This window comes from Phyllopteryx taeniolatus, chromosome 14, assembly GCF_024500385.1.
Source record: "Phyllopteryx taeniolatus isolate TA_2022b chromosome 14, UOR_Ptae_1.2, whole genome shotgun sequence".
NCBI lineage: Eukaryota > Metazoa > Chordata > Actinopteri > Syngnathiformes > Syngnathidae > Phyllopteryx > Phyllopteryx taeniolatus.
The window spans coordinates 23,877,792-23,892,465 of record NC_084515.1 but is presented as its reverse complement, the minus strand read 5'-3'; the positions used below and the strand labels follow the sequence as shown (position 1 = coordinate 23,892,465).

The window sequence follows — 14,674 nt, the reverse complement described above, 5'->3', positions numbered from 1 at the left end:
CCCCCCCCCCCCCCCCTTTTTTTACTTGATAAAATACCTTGATTTATAACGCTGTAATTTAAAATTACACTCAACCGGAAGTAACGCAGGCCTCGCTTCCAGCTCATTCTGGTCTCCAAAATTAATTAAATTTTTATTTAACCCATATACGCTACACAGATAAGAGTTTGATTCACACCTTGTCCCCCCCCCCAAACATTTAACAACATCAATCCAATAGTTAAAAATATTTTACTCACAATAACAACTTCTCATGATGTCTGCACCAAAGAACTGACTGAATGAACAGGCAAAAACCCCGTAAGTAGTACAAACGTATTTGGACAGTGACAGTAAGGTTTTAGGGATTTTGCCTTCAAACATCACCACGAGGGTTCGCAATAAAAACAATCAACGTGATCAATCGTCATTGCTGTTGTGCCGCCAGGGGATATATAAAGGCTGTCCAAATACTTCTGAACTTAACCCTGTGGTGAAAATAACAAACACCAATCACTGTTACCACTTAATAACGTACGTTATGTGTTGTGGACCAAGAATGGAAAGTCCTTCATGCGACGTCAAGGACGACTACGCGGGAAAATAAAAGTCTCAGTAATCCGAGATGAACAAGCTTCATCGGTCTCCACTGTGGAATGTCAAACAGCAATAAGGTCTCATTAAAAAAAAAAAATGCCTCGAGCTGGATAAGTAGGTCCAGTACGTTGGGAATGCTAAAGGTTTTTTAATAAACAAAACAACATGGGCTATTAGGTTAAGTGCATGCGCCACATAACCCAGGTGGTCTAGAAGTAAAACATGCTCCTTTTTTTTTTTTTTTATAGGACTCTACGCATCTCGCTCTCCATCCACCCATTATTTAATTGCAATTTACAATGCTTTTGAAATATCTCTTGGGTTGTATTTCGGTGCGATATTAAACATGTTCCTGTCAGTGCTGTCAGCCGCGCGTCAATGAAGGTTCCTCCTGACTTCCATTGTGGCTGCGCATCACTTGGAAAGTGATGCGCAAAGAACAAAGTTCAGCACTTTCAGAGTCGAAGGAACTACGTCAAACTAAAAGGTCGCGCAGACCTTCGGGGACACCCACATCTAACTGCATCGCTTAAATATGTCACCCACTCAGTATGTGCAGAGCCGAGTTGTCAGATGGCTGAGAAGTGCTCCTGACAAGCAGATGCTCGCCGGGCCGTGGGGCTGCATTTGGTTAACATGGTGATCTGGGTGCTAAAGTTGTTCCCATTACTGCCAATGGAGGGCTGCTGGTACTTTGCGTCTGTGCCCAGGAAGCGCTGTAACATCCATCTGCGCCATTTACGCTTAATCTCCGCCTGTACCTGCAGGGGAGACGAGGAGGTAGAGAAAACACGGTGGAGAGACGGCGCTGAAAACAGTTAGTGATATAATAGGCCCGTAAACATTTGAAGCAGCTATTTCTGTCTTTGCTTACCTCTCCATTAAGGAAACAGTACAAGACAGCAACGACAAAACCCTGCAGAATATGAGAGAGAATATGTTGCCAATATTCCAACTGGAAAGACATTTTTTTTTTTTTTTTTAGTATGAATAATGTCTTTAGGACCAATTTGAGACTCACATAACCGAAAGTTGGATCTCAGGGAAAATTTCCCAGGAGATAACGTTGTTTGCCAAAGCAGCTATTAATCAGTGATGGTTTCCATCCTTAGTGCTACGTCATGTCCCTTGCTCTTACCATCAATTTACTGGGGCATAAATCAATATATATATATATATATATATATATATTTTTTTTTTTTAGATTTAAAAAAAATAAACAAATTAGACCATTTTCTGTTTCCTCCTGCATGCTCGAGTAATGAACCTGATTTATTCTTTTTACAGTTGCATGTTATATACATCATATGACGTTTTACCTGAAATGACCCTAGGATAAGGTCAAAAACCATCCTCAGCTGTCGGTGGATGTGGTCCGGGATGAAGGCAAAGATGATGTAGTTGATCCCAAAGAGAGGTATCAAGAGCAGCGTGGATTTAGCCAGTCTCCTGGGGAGGGGGGAGGGGGGAGGGCGTTCGGGTGAAGAGATGCTTTATCTTCATCGAAGTCGGGAAAACAGCGGTCATTATGCGCTATCACTGTACACCACCATATCCAATCAATACACAATTGTTGTAATGTGACGGGAATTTCTCACATGCATTTAGTAGGATTTCACTCGATAAGTATCGCATTGTTCTAAGTGCAAAACATATTTTTTATTTCTCACACTGCGTTTTCATTCGAGTGTAACCGCTGAGGAAAATCAATCACAAATTCGACATGCAGTGCATGTTTTTTTTTTGGTTTGTTTGTTGTTGTTGTTGTTGTTGTTGTGAGTAAAATATGGTTGTGATCGCAAGTAAGCTTACAAGGGAGTGGAATTTTATTTCAGAAACTTTCCAGAAATCTTGGATTCCGGGTTGTTTTGAGGAATTTCCATAACATTAAGCTGGACCAGTTGGACACTTGATGATGATAAGAACATGATAAAGAAACACAAGAATGAACACTAATTTGTCATGAGCAGACTTTTATACTATTTTTTTTCCATTTGGATTTTAAGTGTGCGGGTGGGTGGGGGGGTTGTGGTCAGGCATTTAAAACGCTTTCCACATTTTTGTTTTTACTTTTTACTATTAACATTGTGTCGCGTCTTTTTACGCTTGTGTGTCTGTTCACGTGAGATGCACGAAGTTTGCTTGGAAGGCTTCTCTTCCAAGCAGGAATCCATTGGAACCGTTTTGTATTGTTTTTATATTTTACTAATAACAGTGCGTTTTAGAGCTACACCTGTAAATGAAACATTGCGAATTGATTTGCATTAAAAACCTACGAGTACTGATTTGATTCCTTTCTTCCAATGTCGGGACAATTCATCTTCTGGCGTAAAATCCGGATTATACAGATGAAGAGAAAAAAGTTGACCTGCCGAAAAAGAATGTAAGTGCATTTGTTTCGAGCCGCGTGGTAAATATCACCCGCAAAGAAAGCAATGTCACTCACAAGAATGGTTACAAGAATGGGCGTTTTGATGATCCACCAAGGTTTGTCATTAATCATCTCCCAGCATCTGCCACAAAAGACAGCATAGTCAAGTCACTAAATGCGGTGTGAGTGTGTTCACATGCATGCTGATCATTGCGACAAGCAAAACCCAGCTAAAAGATACTAATAGAAGTCCACAAGTGCTAAGGGCACTCACGTAAAAGGCAGAATATCAGTAAATCAATCAAAATTGTCATTTCGAGACCATGTACAAAATGTTCATGGCTAGGAAGTTTAGGAACACGATGTGCTACTTTATCATGGCAACAACAACAAAAAAACAGCAACAGAAACAGAGCCAATTGCTCTGTAAAACAAATGATAGAAAAAAAAAAAAGGAATGCATTTTTCTATCGATGCAAGATTTCCCCAACAAACGGTGAAAGCAAATGAAAAACACGATTATCCTCACCCAAGATCATTTAAATAAGCCTTTGTTATCACCCATGCTGAGATAAAGATGGTTGGAGCCACTGCGAATGACAAATATGAATATAATCATTACATTTGTCCAATGGAGAAAAATATCTCAAGAGAACCAAATATGGCAATGATCTTTTGGATGATTTTATAACTCGCGAATGTGTTTTCTGGTATGCTTAGCACGATTTGTTTTGGCAGACACTACAATTCAGGCATATTTATGAGAAGATTTATGACTTATTTCAATGGAGAAGTGAAAATGTCCAGCAAAGAAAACATCCATCCATCCACTTTCCGTACCGCTTACCCTCACCACGGTCGCGGGCACGCTGGCGCCTATCCCGGCTGACTCTGGGTGAGAGGCGGGGTTCACCCTGAACCGGTCGCCGGCCAATCGCAGGGCGCAACAACCATTCGCGCTCACATTCGCCCCTACGGGCGATTTAAAGTCTTCAATGGATCTACCGTGCATGTTTTTGGGATGCGTGAGGAAACCGGAGTGCCCGGAGAAAACCCACGCAGGCACGGGGAGAACATGCGAACTCCACACAGGCAGGGGCCGGGATTTGAACCCCGAGTCCTCAGAACCGTGAGGCAGACGCGCTAACCAGTCGGCCATCGTCTACACCAAATAATTGAATGACGAGCGTTCAATCCGCACGTCCTGAAAGCAGTTGATGCAGGCATTGATGGAGTCCCTTTGAAAAAAATAATAAAAATAAAAATGGGAGACGTGTCTATGTTCACATACCCCAGCCAATCAGGATGTACCACCAGAAGTACTTCCTCTCTGAGAAGAAGGAGACAGCGAGGAGTGCATGGAGATACAGGCCTTCTACCAGCAGCCAGAAGTAACTGGCCATGATGCCATATTGGAAGAATACCACCACTGCCTTGCAACCCACCTGAAATTCATCCAGAAGTGCAGTCAGTGAACAGGAACTCATTTTGGCGACATCTGCGCTTTAGTTTTGGAAATGACAACGACACAAGATTATTCAGCCGGCACTGTTGCGAAAGCAAAATTCAACTTCCGCAAGATTATATCCACTCGACGGCCTTACCATTCGGTAAACGCATACCTACAATTTCAAAGCTTCCAATTGATATGTTTGCATTTTGTCGCGGCGGAAGACGACGACGCATCCTGCTCAGAGATGGACGTCTGACATGCTTGCACCACGATTTATATTGTTTTCCCGATGGTAAAACAATCGTTTTCCCACTTGGACATCTTCACTTTAAGAAGAAATGATCCGACTCAAGCCTTCTTTCGACTGCAAACTAGTCGCGAGGGAATCAACAGCGTCTCTGCCATTGTGCCCACCATTTTTGCTTTCATTTCAATCAGGCAACAATCCATTCCACATCATTTCCACAATCCCTAACGATCAATTATTCCGCTAATTTGATATCCTACCCATTCCTACTTGTAATATTTTTGACTCCCTCATGTAGCTAAATACATTAACTCACAAAATAAACCTCTGAATAAGTTGCAGGGCACAATAATGCAGTCCGCAACAGTGTCAATTAAAAGTGCTAATTGTTATTTGATCGTTTTTGATGAAGCTCCTTTGAGTGCGCAAGTGTGCTTAATATTGGAGCCCGATAAAGTGTCGACACTGGTACATTATTCGAATTATTATTTTCGGCCTGTAATAAGTTGAGCAATGAAGTCAAAAATCGAATTTCTTCTTTGTTGCGAAAGGAACTTTTTGCTTTGAACTCAGAGTTTGGTTGCTGTCATAACATTTATGCTGTGGTTTCCACAGAGTGTTTTGACAGGCTGAATCGTAAACTTTACAGCCATCTCTTTAAAAGTGTTGTTCGCTAGTTGTTGTTGTTTTTTTCCTACTAGGAATGTTAACAAATGGTCGAGACGCGGAGCAGCTGTGTTTGAAGTGGGAAAATCTGTGTACCCGGAGGAGGAAGTATCCAAGCGCTGACGTTAGGCCTCGCAAAGGTGATTTATATCCTGCAGATCTAATCAACCCGAGTAATAACGCAATGGATTCGACTGCAGCGAGATGTGAGACACACACTTCTGACTTCAACTCCTTAGCCAGATCGTGCACCGGCAATATGGTTTGTCTTAATGACCGTTGGCGCTGCGATGAAGTTACGAAAAAGTCCACAGCAGAACTGAATGTGATTTATAGACAACGGTTCAGGCTTAATGTTCAACGAACAGGAACTCTCACAACAATCCTGCTAAACAAATGAATGGGGAACACTCTTAGGAGTGGAAAGGACTTGGCAAACATTGTTACACCCAGTGTCAGGTTAAGCAAACTTCGACACAATGCTTTGATGCAGTCAAGGTCAAAGAGGAACTGCTTGAAGAGCTGGATGAGTTTACAGGACGTTTCATTACAAAATCCGCAAACTAAGGGAATGGAATGTGTTTGTGAGTAAGCCGAATAGTGTTTCGATACTGTACTCACAGATGAATGGCAGGTGTCCGTCTCACCGACGTCATACAGAACAACGTCCTTGATAAAGACAGCGATGGCTTTGAGGATGAACGACACAAAGAGATGCATGTGGATGTAGTTTCTTGTGCAGTGCAGTTTCCTGTAACACAACACAACTCCAACGTGAGTGCGACCGTAAATAAATTCAGCATTGAAAATGAATTCCAATTTAGTTGCAAAAAGCCAGTCTTTCCCCACATTGGAGCTAAGAAACATATTTGACATTTTGAAAAAAAAAATAATAATAAATGTCACAAAAAAAGTGTATAGCGACTGTATACTGAAACGGTGATGATGTGTGGTGGTAGTGGAAGAGCATTTCATTGTTCTGTGTCTGCGTGTCAATATACGTCAGCGACATAGATCAATAAGTCACATGCTTGTAGCTCTGCATTATTATTGATAGACTGGCCCACTATATATATATATATAATGGAAAATGTTCTTCAGAGAAACGTTCTTGGGGGTTCAAAGTGATGATGGGGGGTGCGTTTACTGTGTGAACTATTGGGCGAGTCCTCCCAGCAGGACGGGTGCAATCCCGCACAACATTATCCAGCTTGCCCAATATTAACAGAAAACACGGCTCGCATCCTGTCCGTGTGTCCTCCAAAACCCGAACCATTGGCATTTTAGAACAGTGAGATGTAAACACAACCCTTGTTGTTGTTTAACGCTGCACGCGCACACGCAAACACACACGGACGTGTTTATCGGTGGCCACCCCCCCGCCCCCTGGCCACTTACTCGAATGATTCTTGCTTGTGTCATTTATCCATGCATACACATGCTCTCCGTGTGCAAACAGAAGGTCAAAAGGAAACATGCTGTGAACACCGCCAGCACCCTCGTCTAAGTGGTTGGACTTTATAGTGACTTTCAGCTTTCGTATGTCTTTGTTTGACCAATGCTGCAATAACATTACGATGTACATCGGGCGCAGAACGTGGGGGAAAAAAACCTCAGGAAGTAAGATGTGAAATGAGGTGGGTTATATTACTTTCAGTGGTGGGAAGTGGGAAAAAAGACATTAAGAAACATCTCAATGAATCTGCTTACGGGAAGAGGCACAGTATGATGATGGCTACGGCGAGAGAAATAAGCGACACGCTGTGACCGATGGTGTAACCCACTTTGACAGCACCAAAGAAGTCTCCCTGCAAGAAGACACATTTAGTTAGTCGCTAAAAACGTGGAGTGACAGCAACTCGGGTTGCCGTACCAACCGTATCATCATCATCCACGGTGTTATTGGGATTATAGCCGCAGTCCATTATGTAGGAGTCAATGCTAATCGGAGACCAGCCATCTTCAGTGCAAGTCTTGGACAGGTTACCTAATTGAGCAGAATGACAGACAGGAGTACATCTCAGCATTGTGTGTTGACTGCAGCTTTGTGAGTCGCAAGGTAAACCTGCCATTGCATTTGAAGAAGAAGAAGAATCACCTTTTATTGTCATGAACATGCATGCATGCATGCACACAAAATTTGTTCTCTGCATTTAACCATCACAGTGAACACATACACATACACGTTAGTGTTGAAGCGCCCTGGGAGCATTTCGGGGTATCAGTGTCTTGCTCAAGGACACCACAGGCGTGAGCCGGGGGGGGGGGGGGGGGGATTTTGGCAGATGGTCCAGTCGGGGTCTCGAACTGAGGTCTTAACCATTGGGCCACGGCTGCCCACACTCACACTAAGGTCGCACAGAGACGCATTCTCACTGGAATGCTTCCAAATACTAAAAGGAAATGGGACGCATGACTGACTAGGGATCAAAAGTCCCGCCGGCTCAAAGATACCAGGACAATTCCCACATGCATTTGCCTTCATCTTAGCTCTTAATTACTCCAACTTGAAAAACATCCCAGGAAGTTCGATGGGCACTGAGGTATTTTTACTGTGCCCTGCCCGCTGGGGCACAAGTCAAAGGTTCATGTATATTTGACAGGGAAGAGTTGGCCCAGCATTATAAGGAAAAGCTCCATGAGGTACAACACAGAAGATTGCAGCGCTCAGAATACACCGGGCCTCTTGAGACAGGAAACCAAAGATCAGAAAATACAGTAGCCAAGAGTTCAGAATAGAAGAATAAATATTTTATTAGTCCCATGAGGGGAATATGTAGTCGTTGGACATGGACTTGGAAATGAACCAATGGTGGGAGATAGCTGAACACAAACAAGCACCGCAAACATTTTGGCCTCACTTGTAGCTTGCTCAAGGACGGACTGTACCGGCATCTCTCCAGTCACAATCTCCATACTCAGGTCAATCTACTGACACACCAGTAGTATATCAGTCGTATAGAAAATATATGAAGATATATTCATTTCTTCTGAGCGTCACACACATACACGTTTTGTCTGAAAAAACATACGTTATGGGCCAATGCCCAAACTTCATTCAGAATCGTTTCTACATGACTTTAAAATGGTTTGCAATTTTTTATTTGTTGAATGATTATTTGTATTTTTGATTACCTCCATCAAGCTGCGGTTGGGGTATTTTTCTGATCTCAACTGGCCTGTTATTTACTTAATTGCTTTCGTGATTTCTTGAAGACATCGGTGTTCAAATGAGACACTAATCTTTAATTAGACCGCAATCCCTTCTTCCACAACTAATGCCGAATGACTAATAACTTCTGTCCTGGTACCTGGATAGAAGCAAAGACTGGCATTGGTGTTGTTGACTGTGTAATAAATGTATGTAGCATGTCAACAAAGATGTTTGGCTCCAAAAAATAACCCATGTACTGGATACAGCTTTACAAATCTAGATGTAGGACATTCCAGTTATTTCCCAACTATAACACTCCACAGACATTATCAAAAGAAGCCCAAGATGGGAAATGGCCAACAATCCAGTTCTTAGAAAACTGTTGGCATTAAAATATGTTGGACTCACAAATACCTGAGAAGAGGGAGGTTTAGCTCGCTCAAACAACATGACAAGACACAAAGGAGATGATAAGCCCCTGCTGTTGTAGCCCGTGCAGCCGCTGGATTTGGCATGTTTGAGGGGCTGCCAGAAGAATGCTTTCATCATCCCCCAAGTCAGTGCCACGTACGACAACAAGGCGAGCTCAAACGAGTTCATCGCCCAGTCTCGTTTGCATTGTATCAGGCTTTTTATAACCTCACCTCTCACGCAGGAAGATTCTATAAGCATGCGAATGATTAGCTCTTAGCTCATTCATGACGGAACACAAAATAATCTTGGGTTGGCGACAGGGTGAGGCGCCGTGTTTTAAAAAGAGAGGAAATACTGCGGGTTTGCGTTCGACCAATTAGCCAAAGAGTCCATGCGAATGGCAACCTCTCTATCGCAGCGAAATTCACGACTGTGGCGCCATGTTTCGGAATGCTTGCTCTTGTGAGAGGCTTTTATAATGATTGACTCGTGGAACGTGTCCACAACGGCGAGCTTCCGACAACTGCAACTGACTAAGTCCGTTTGAAAAACTCCACCGGCTGCGAAGAGGTTGGTTAAACAAAATGCACGAGGTTGTCATCCAGTTTCCACAGAATGGATTGGAATCAAAGTCCCAGAAATAACCTGAGCACAGCAAGTTCCTCCAGCAGAGACCTGCAATGATTTTTTGATTTACAGCATAATTGAGTTGACTTCCCTTCCACCCCCCTACTCGCTCTCAAAACTCCCTTTGCTTAAGCTCGGTCCCTGCTCTTTCGACATATGTGTAAAATATTCCCCTCTAATCCAATCTGGGGATTCTTCTTCTTTTCCTATTTTCCCTGGAGTTCTCTCCATTCTCGGGTGCCTCCATCTCCCATCTGGGTCGCATCAGCGCTTCCCGGGAAACTCGTCTTTGTGGCAGCGAACCTTTCACACGCTGGTGATGAATCCTCGGTTGGCGTGGCTTTCCCGTGTGTTCCCCATCAGAAGCAGGGCATGATTCACTGCGAGGCCGAGGACCCTTAACCTGACCATCTCCGCCGGGGGGATCGTTTACCGTTGCAACCTTCGACTCGACGTGGCTGGAGTTCAAACTCTTGTTTTTACGAAAGTGCTTTTGCTTATCATGTCTAAATCGTAGTGTCATTGGCAGACAATTTAAATGCAGTGTAGCAAAAAGTATGACCCTTTTCCACAACCCTTATACTACTAGCTACGAATATTTAATACACAAAATGGGATCCGAACAAAATTACATGACAAGACTTGTTTTCTTCTCTATAACATTTTTTATATAACATAACATTTTTTTGTCCATCAGGTAATATCATTAACTATTTGGTCATGCATAACTTATTCTTGAGGTTTTTTTTTTTGTTTGTTTTTTTTGTTTGTTTTTTTTTAAATCAGAATCAGAATAATCTTTATTTGCCAAGTATGTCCAAAAAACACACAAGGAATTTTTTTTTTATGTGGCCCTAACACTTCTTCATATTTATACAGCCTCCAATATTATATTAAATTTTTTTTTTTTTTCATTTTTCTGGGTCTTTTTTTTCCCCCTGCTGATTGTCCAAGAGAACCAGCCTTAACATGTTGAGCGACGTCTAAACCCAAGTCACCAAATATTGTTCCCCATCTGATAAAGCTTTAAACCCAATGCATATATGGGTATGAATTAGTCATTTGAATTGATTTCAAAGGCTGTTAAATAACTAGACAACGCTGCAATAATTCTTGCATCTCTCTTATTTGCGCTACCATTACTGAAATGCATCGTAAAAAACGACACCCTGGGACTTTTAAAAAGCCAAATGAAAGCGTCATGCCTTCATGTTTACGACAGGCTAATTTCTCAAGGGTAATAAAGCAAATGGAGGCCTCTCTCTCTCTCTCGCAGATGAAAAGCATAATTTGAGCATAATTGCACGGAAGAACGCAGGCGCGATACTAAATGACAAATTGCAGTAGATGCAAACCTCAGTGGGACTCATTTCAAACACACCGCTCTACATAGCATTGAAATCGCAATGGTGTAGCTTGTACATAATTAGTTATGTCTCCGAGAGGCTGAAACTGGATTACAGCAGGATAAATGGATAAATAAACACACGGCGTGTCTCTAACCACGGGATGATGCAGAGAATTGATCTGAGAAATCTTTTTCTCTCATTACGACTTTGAGCCATCCCGTCAGGTGATTTAATGCTATCGATATGATACATAGGGCAGGGTGTGAGCAACGAGGCCCACCCTGTGCATGATTCTTACGTGTTGGAATCTCCCTGGAGAAGTAGAAGAGATATTTGGGGCACTGGATGGTGATCATCTCTCCAACATCAGCATTTGGCCAGCAGGTGATTTTGTCCCATGTACCACCGCAACCTGCGTGGCACACATACGATGAATGAAGTAAAAAAATAAAATAAAAAATCAAGTAGCCGCTCGCATGGTCTCTGAATGTCAAAGCTGTAGTGTAATTTGCTCCGCAGTTAAGGCTGGCAAGATGAGCAGTGGCTCATTTATCGGTAGATACGTTTTTTCATCCTGTGAGGGGAAAGTAAATATCGCATGTTTGTTTAAATTCTTTTTAGGTCAAGTCTTGTCAAACTGGTGCCACATCCGGTTCATGCTAGAAGCGTATTGGCCTCTCTCCTTTGCGCTTGCTCGGGGGTGGGGGGGGTGTAATATCATTACGAAAGTGGCAACAAAAAAAAAAAGTGAAGGTGGAGCATCAGCGTTTCCATGGCAGCCAGAATGTCAGATCCATAACAGTAGATCACCTTAGTTAACACGAAGCTGCTGCCATGACTAATGAAAAAGCTCCCCGTCCTTTGTTACCCACTCTGATTTGAATTCATCAGTTGGCCGGGACTTTCCACGGCGCATTTGATATCGGGACGCAGAAGTGGGTCACGGCAACTCAACTTACATCTGCTCATTATTTTTGCTGGCCATTCACGGCATTGAGCCAATCGACAGGAAGGACAGACGAACTGCGTATGAAACAGATGTATTTGAACAGATTTTACAGCATGTGGGAGGAGATGTGATGCCTGCAGTTAACCTCTGTGAAGTGAAGCAGTGACACACCCTGTCCAACATGGGACTGCACCTCCAGGACAACGGGCAAAAATATTCAATTTCATTTTTAAAAAAATTTGATCTATGGCTCTGTTGAGTGCTTTTTGAGCACACCCTTGACTAGTTGCAAGCTGACACTGATATCCGCAAACAAAAATGGTCGATAACGTCTTAAGTCATTGTCCGTGAACCGGGAAATAGTTTGCCACTGGGCTTAAAGTGTCACAGTGTCAACAGCGGGTTGCGACAAAGACGCAGAGCGACTGGGAGAGTCGCAGAAAAGCACGGAAAAACACGTCCTTGGAAATGCATCGGTCGGTTTGCGGATCGGTTGCCGTTAAGCTCCATGTGAGAGAACAGCGAGTTGTGCAGAAAATAGTCAAAACATTGAACACCTGAACACGTGCTTTCAAGTTAAGAAGAGGTCAGATTCAGTTCGCCAGTATAAATTAGAGTGCATTTGAGGTTTTCACTTTTTTTGCGAGCGGCGTCCATGAAAGGTGTCCGGATTTCTTATTTTTCTTTCAGCGCGTTATCCTTTTAACCCTGACCTTCTGCGTCTTTCTCGCTAACACCAGCTGCTTATTTTTTGTCAAAAAACAAGAAAATTCTTTCGAATCTTTTGATTTTAAGGTACAATTGCAGCATATAGTTACGATAAAGGGCACTTACAGAACATGGAAACTCTGATCGACTCGGGTTGTTTATTTAGGGATTTGAGCTAAGCCCACGCGAGGAGGGTCTGGCAGGAGGAGTAAAAGTATGTGCAACCATGCAAGGTATAATGCCACGGGGGGGGGGGGGGGGGGGGTTGAACAGCGTTTGTTGTCTTTTGAGCCTGTTTAGTCACATCCAACCTGACCCCTCCGGTGGAGTTAACAAATAAAGATGGGGCGAGAGTGTAATAAAGGACGGCTAGCCCGAAACACGACGTACCTGACGTTTTGTTCTCAATTTGAGCCTCACACAGATGCCTCTCCTTGTCTAGCTCCTTCATCATGTCGCACATCTGATTCTGCATGGGAAACACCTGGAAAGCAAAAAAAAAAATAATAATCCTCAAGTGCAGGGGAGGAGATGAAGGTTCTTTTTTGGAGCGCTTTACATATCAAGGTGAAACCTCATCTGTTGTCTCCTGAAATGAAGCTGAGCAGAGCTGCTGTGAACACAAACATCCATTTCCGGACACTCGTTCGACCGTAACATTCATTATATTTGCGCGTTTTCAAGACAATCATGCAATGTGTATCGGCTGCTGTACATTCATTTGACTGTGTGTGTATTTATTATGCGGTGCACAAGGTTTTGGTCCTTGAAAATAGTGGGACAGACAAAGGCCTTAAGCTCTTTTTTCACTTCTTTTTTTTTTTTTATATATATTTTTTTAAACTAGCCCACTGACGCACACAGGCTGGGGCGTACACTTTTCGGCGTGACGTCCGCTCAAGGATTGCTCGACGTATGTTCACGCACTTTTATTACGATACGGCTCGCAAGCAGGCAACAAAACATGATGTAGCCTAGCAAGCCGGCGCTAGCACTAACGGTTGGACGTAAACATGCCGGCGCACCCCTTATTTCCGAAGCGACTTGGTATACAGTACACAAAGTAAGTTTTGAAGCACAACATTTATTCGACAACACAACTGGGAATTAAATTAGGCCGAAATAGGTATTTTTATGAAAAATATTTGTATATACTGTATGGTCATTATGCTAATGATAGACACATGGAATGACAAAATTGCTATTTCAGGGCTTCGGCCTGACAGTCGAATTCAGACATAAATCCTACACGCTGAGACTGATGTGGCTAAGGATGCTGGAAAGCAGAAAGAGAGGAGACAGACAAAAGAGGCTGTTGCCATGGTGTCGTGTCGAGAGGACCATCGCATCCCTGATCCGTGCCGGGGCATAAAAACACATAAGTGTCAGTGAGAGACTATTATACTGGGAGCGTTTGTGATGCCGAACTCACAGCTCGAATGACCGAATGGGCCTGTTACAATGATGGAGCGAGACAACAAAGTCCATCAGGTCAAAACAAGTTTAGAATAACAGGAACAGGAAAAACAGGGAATTGTTCGGATTTAAAAAAAAAAAAAAAAAACATCAAGAAGATATGAAAACAAAACATTCATTAATAAGGAGCATGACTGCGCCGCTGCTGAGGTCACAATGGTCCGAGAACAAAAACACCGTTCACTCATCGGCTCTGTCTTGCGTGCATAGTATTTGCTACAAAGTCCCATTTAGGTCTCAGGTTTATTTTTTTTATAATATTTTTTTTTTTTGCAGAGCCAGTGAGCATTCCTGCAAGGGACACGTGTTGTCGGTATACTCACGGGTTCCAGCAACATGCAGGACAGAAGAATGGAAAAGCCCCTCGAAACGCACGCGAACATATCCTTCAAAATATGTCTCCTTCTCCTAACAGTGTCTATATATATATATATATATATATATATATATATATATATGGTTGGTTTCGGAAATGGGTTTTGGATGGTTCCTCTTGGCTGACCTGCGCGTTCTTGCGCAAGGGGAGAGGAACGCGACTCGCTCCGGTGGAGAAGCGCGTCTCCTCCCACTTTGGGAGTCTGCACGAGTGAACCAATGCAAGCAACGGGGACGCACCTTGGACGCACCTCGCATAGTGAGCCGAGATATTTCTCAAAAACCCGGGTTGTAGTCCTAAAGTCGTAA

The 14,674-nt window shown here is 43.0% G+C and overlaps 1 protein-coding gene across 2 annotated transcripts; it reads right to left on the bottom strand.

The window, feature by feature from the left end:
- Positions 1 to 34: 34 nt before the first annotated feature.
- On the bottom strand, positions 35 to 14,474 carry LOC133488907 (vasoactive intestinal polypeptide receptor-like). Of its 2 annotated transcripts, XM_061797428.1 has the most exons (13): positions 14,314 to 14,472; positions 12,905 to 12,998; positions 11,156 to 11,269; positions 7,191 to 7,300; positions 7,024 to 7,121; positions 5,935 to 6,064; positions 4,239 to 4,392; positions 3,477 to 3,537; positions 3,023 to 3,089; positions 2,853 to 2,944; positions 1,896 to 2,025; positions 1,451 to 1,492; positions 35 to 1,337 (listed from the first exon to the last, which is right to left on the bottom strand). In XM_061797428.1, exons 1-13 carry the CDS (start codon positions 14,371 to 14,373, stop codon positions 1,146 to 1,148), a joined length of 1,344 nt encoding a protein of 447 aa, XP_061653412.1. In that variant the 5' UTR covers positions 14,374 to 14,472; the 3' UTR covers positions 35 to 1,145. The 2 variants fall into 2 exon arrangements, with proteins under 2 accessions (XP_061653412.1, XP_061653411.1); XM_061797427.1 differs by having other exon boundaries at positions 2,853 to 3,089; positions 14,314 to 14,474.
- Between the last annotated feature and the right edge of the window lie 200 nt (positions 14,475 to 14,674).

Bases quoted from the DNA above. Each gene is read 5' to 3' on its own strand.
- LOC133488907 (XM_061797427.1), bottom strand. From the start codon at position 14,373: ATGTTCGCGTGCGTTTCGAGGGGCTTTTCCATTCTTCTGTCCTGCATG. The intron at 7,301-11,155 runs GTAAGAATCATG...CTGCTCAATTAG, and splicing joins CTCCAGGGAGATTCCAACAC to GTAACCTGTCCAAGACTTGC. The intron at 7,122-7,190 runs GTTGGTACGGCA...GTCTTCTTGCAG, and splicing joins CCGTGGATGATGATGATACG to GGAGACTTCTTTGGTGCTGT.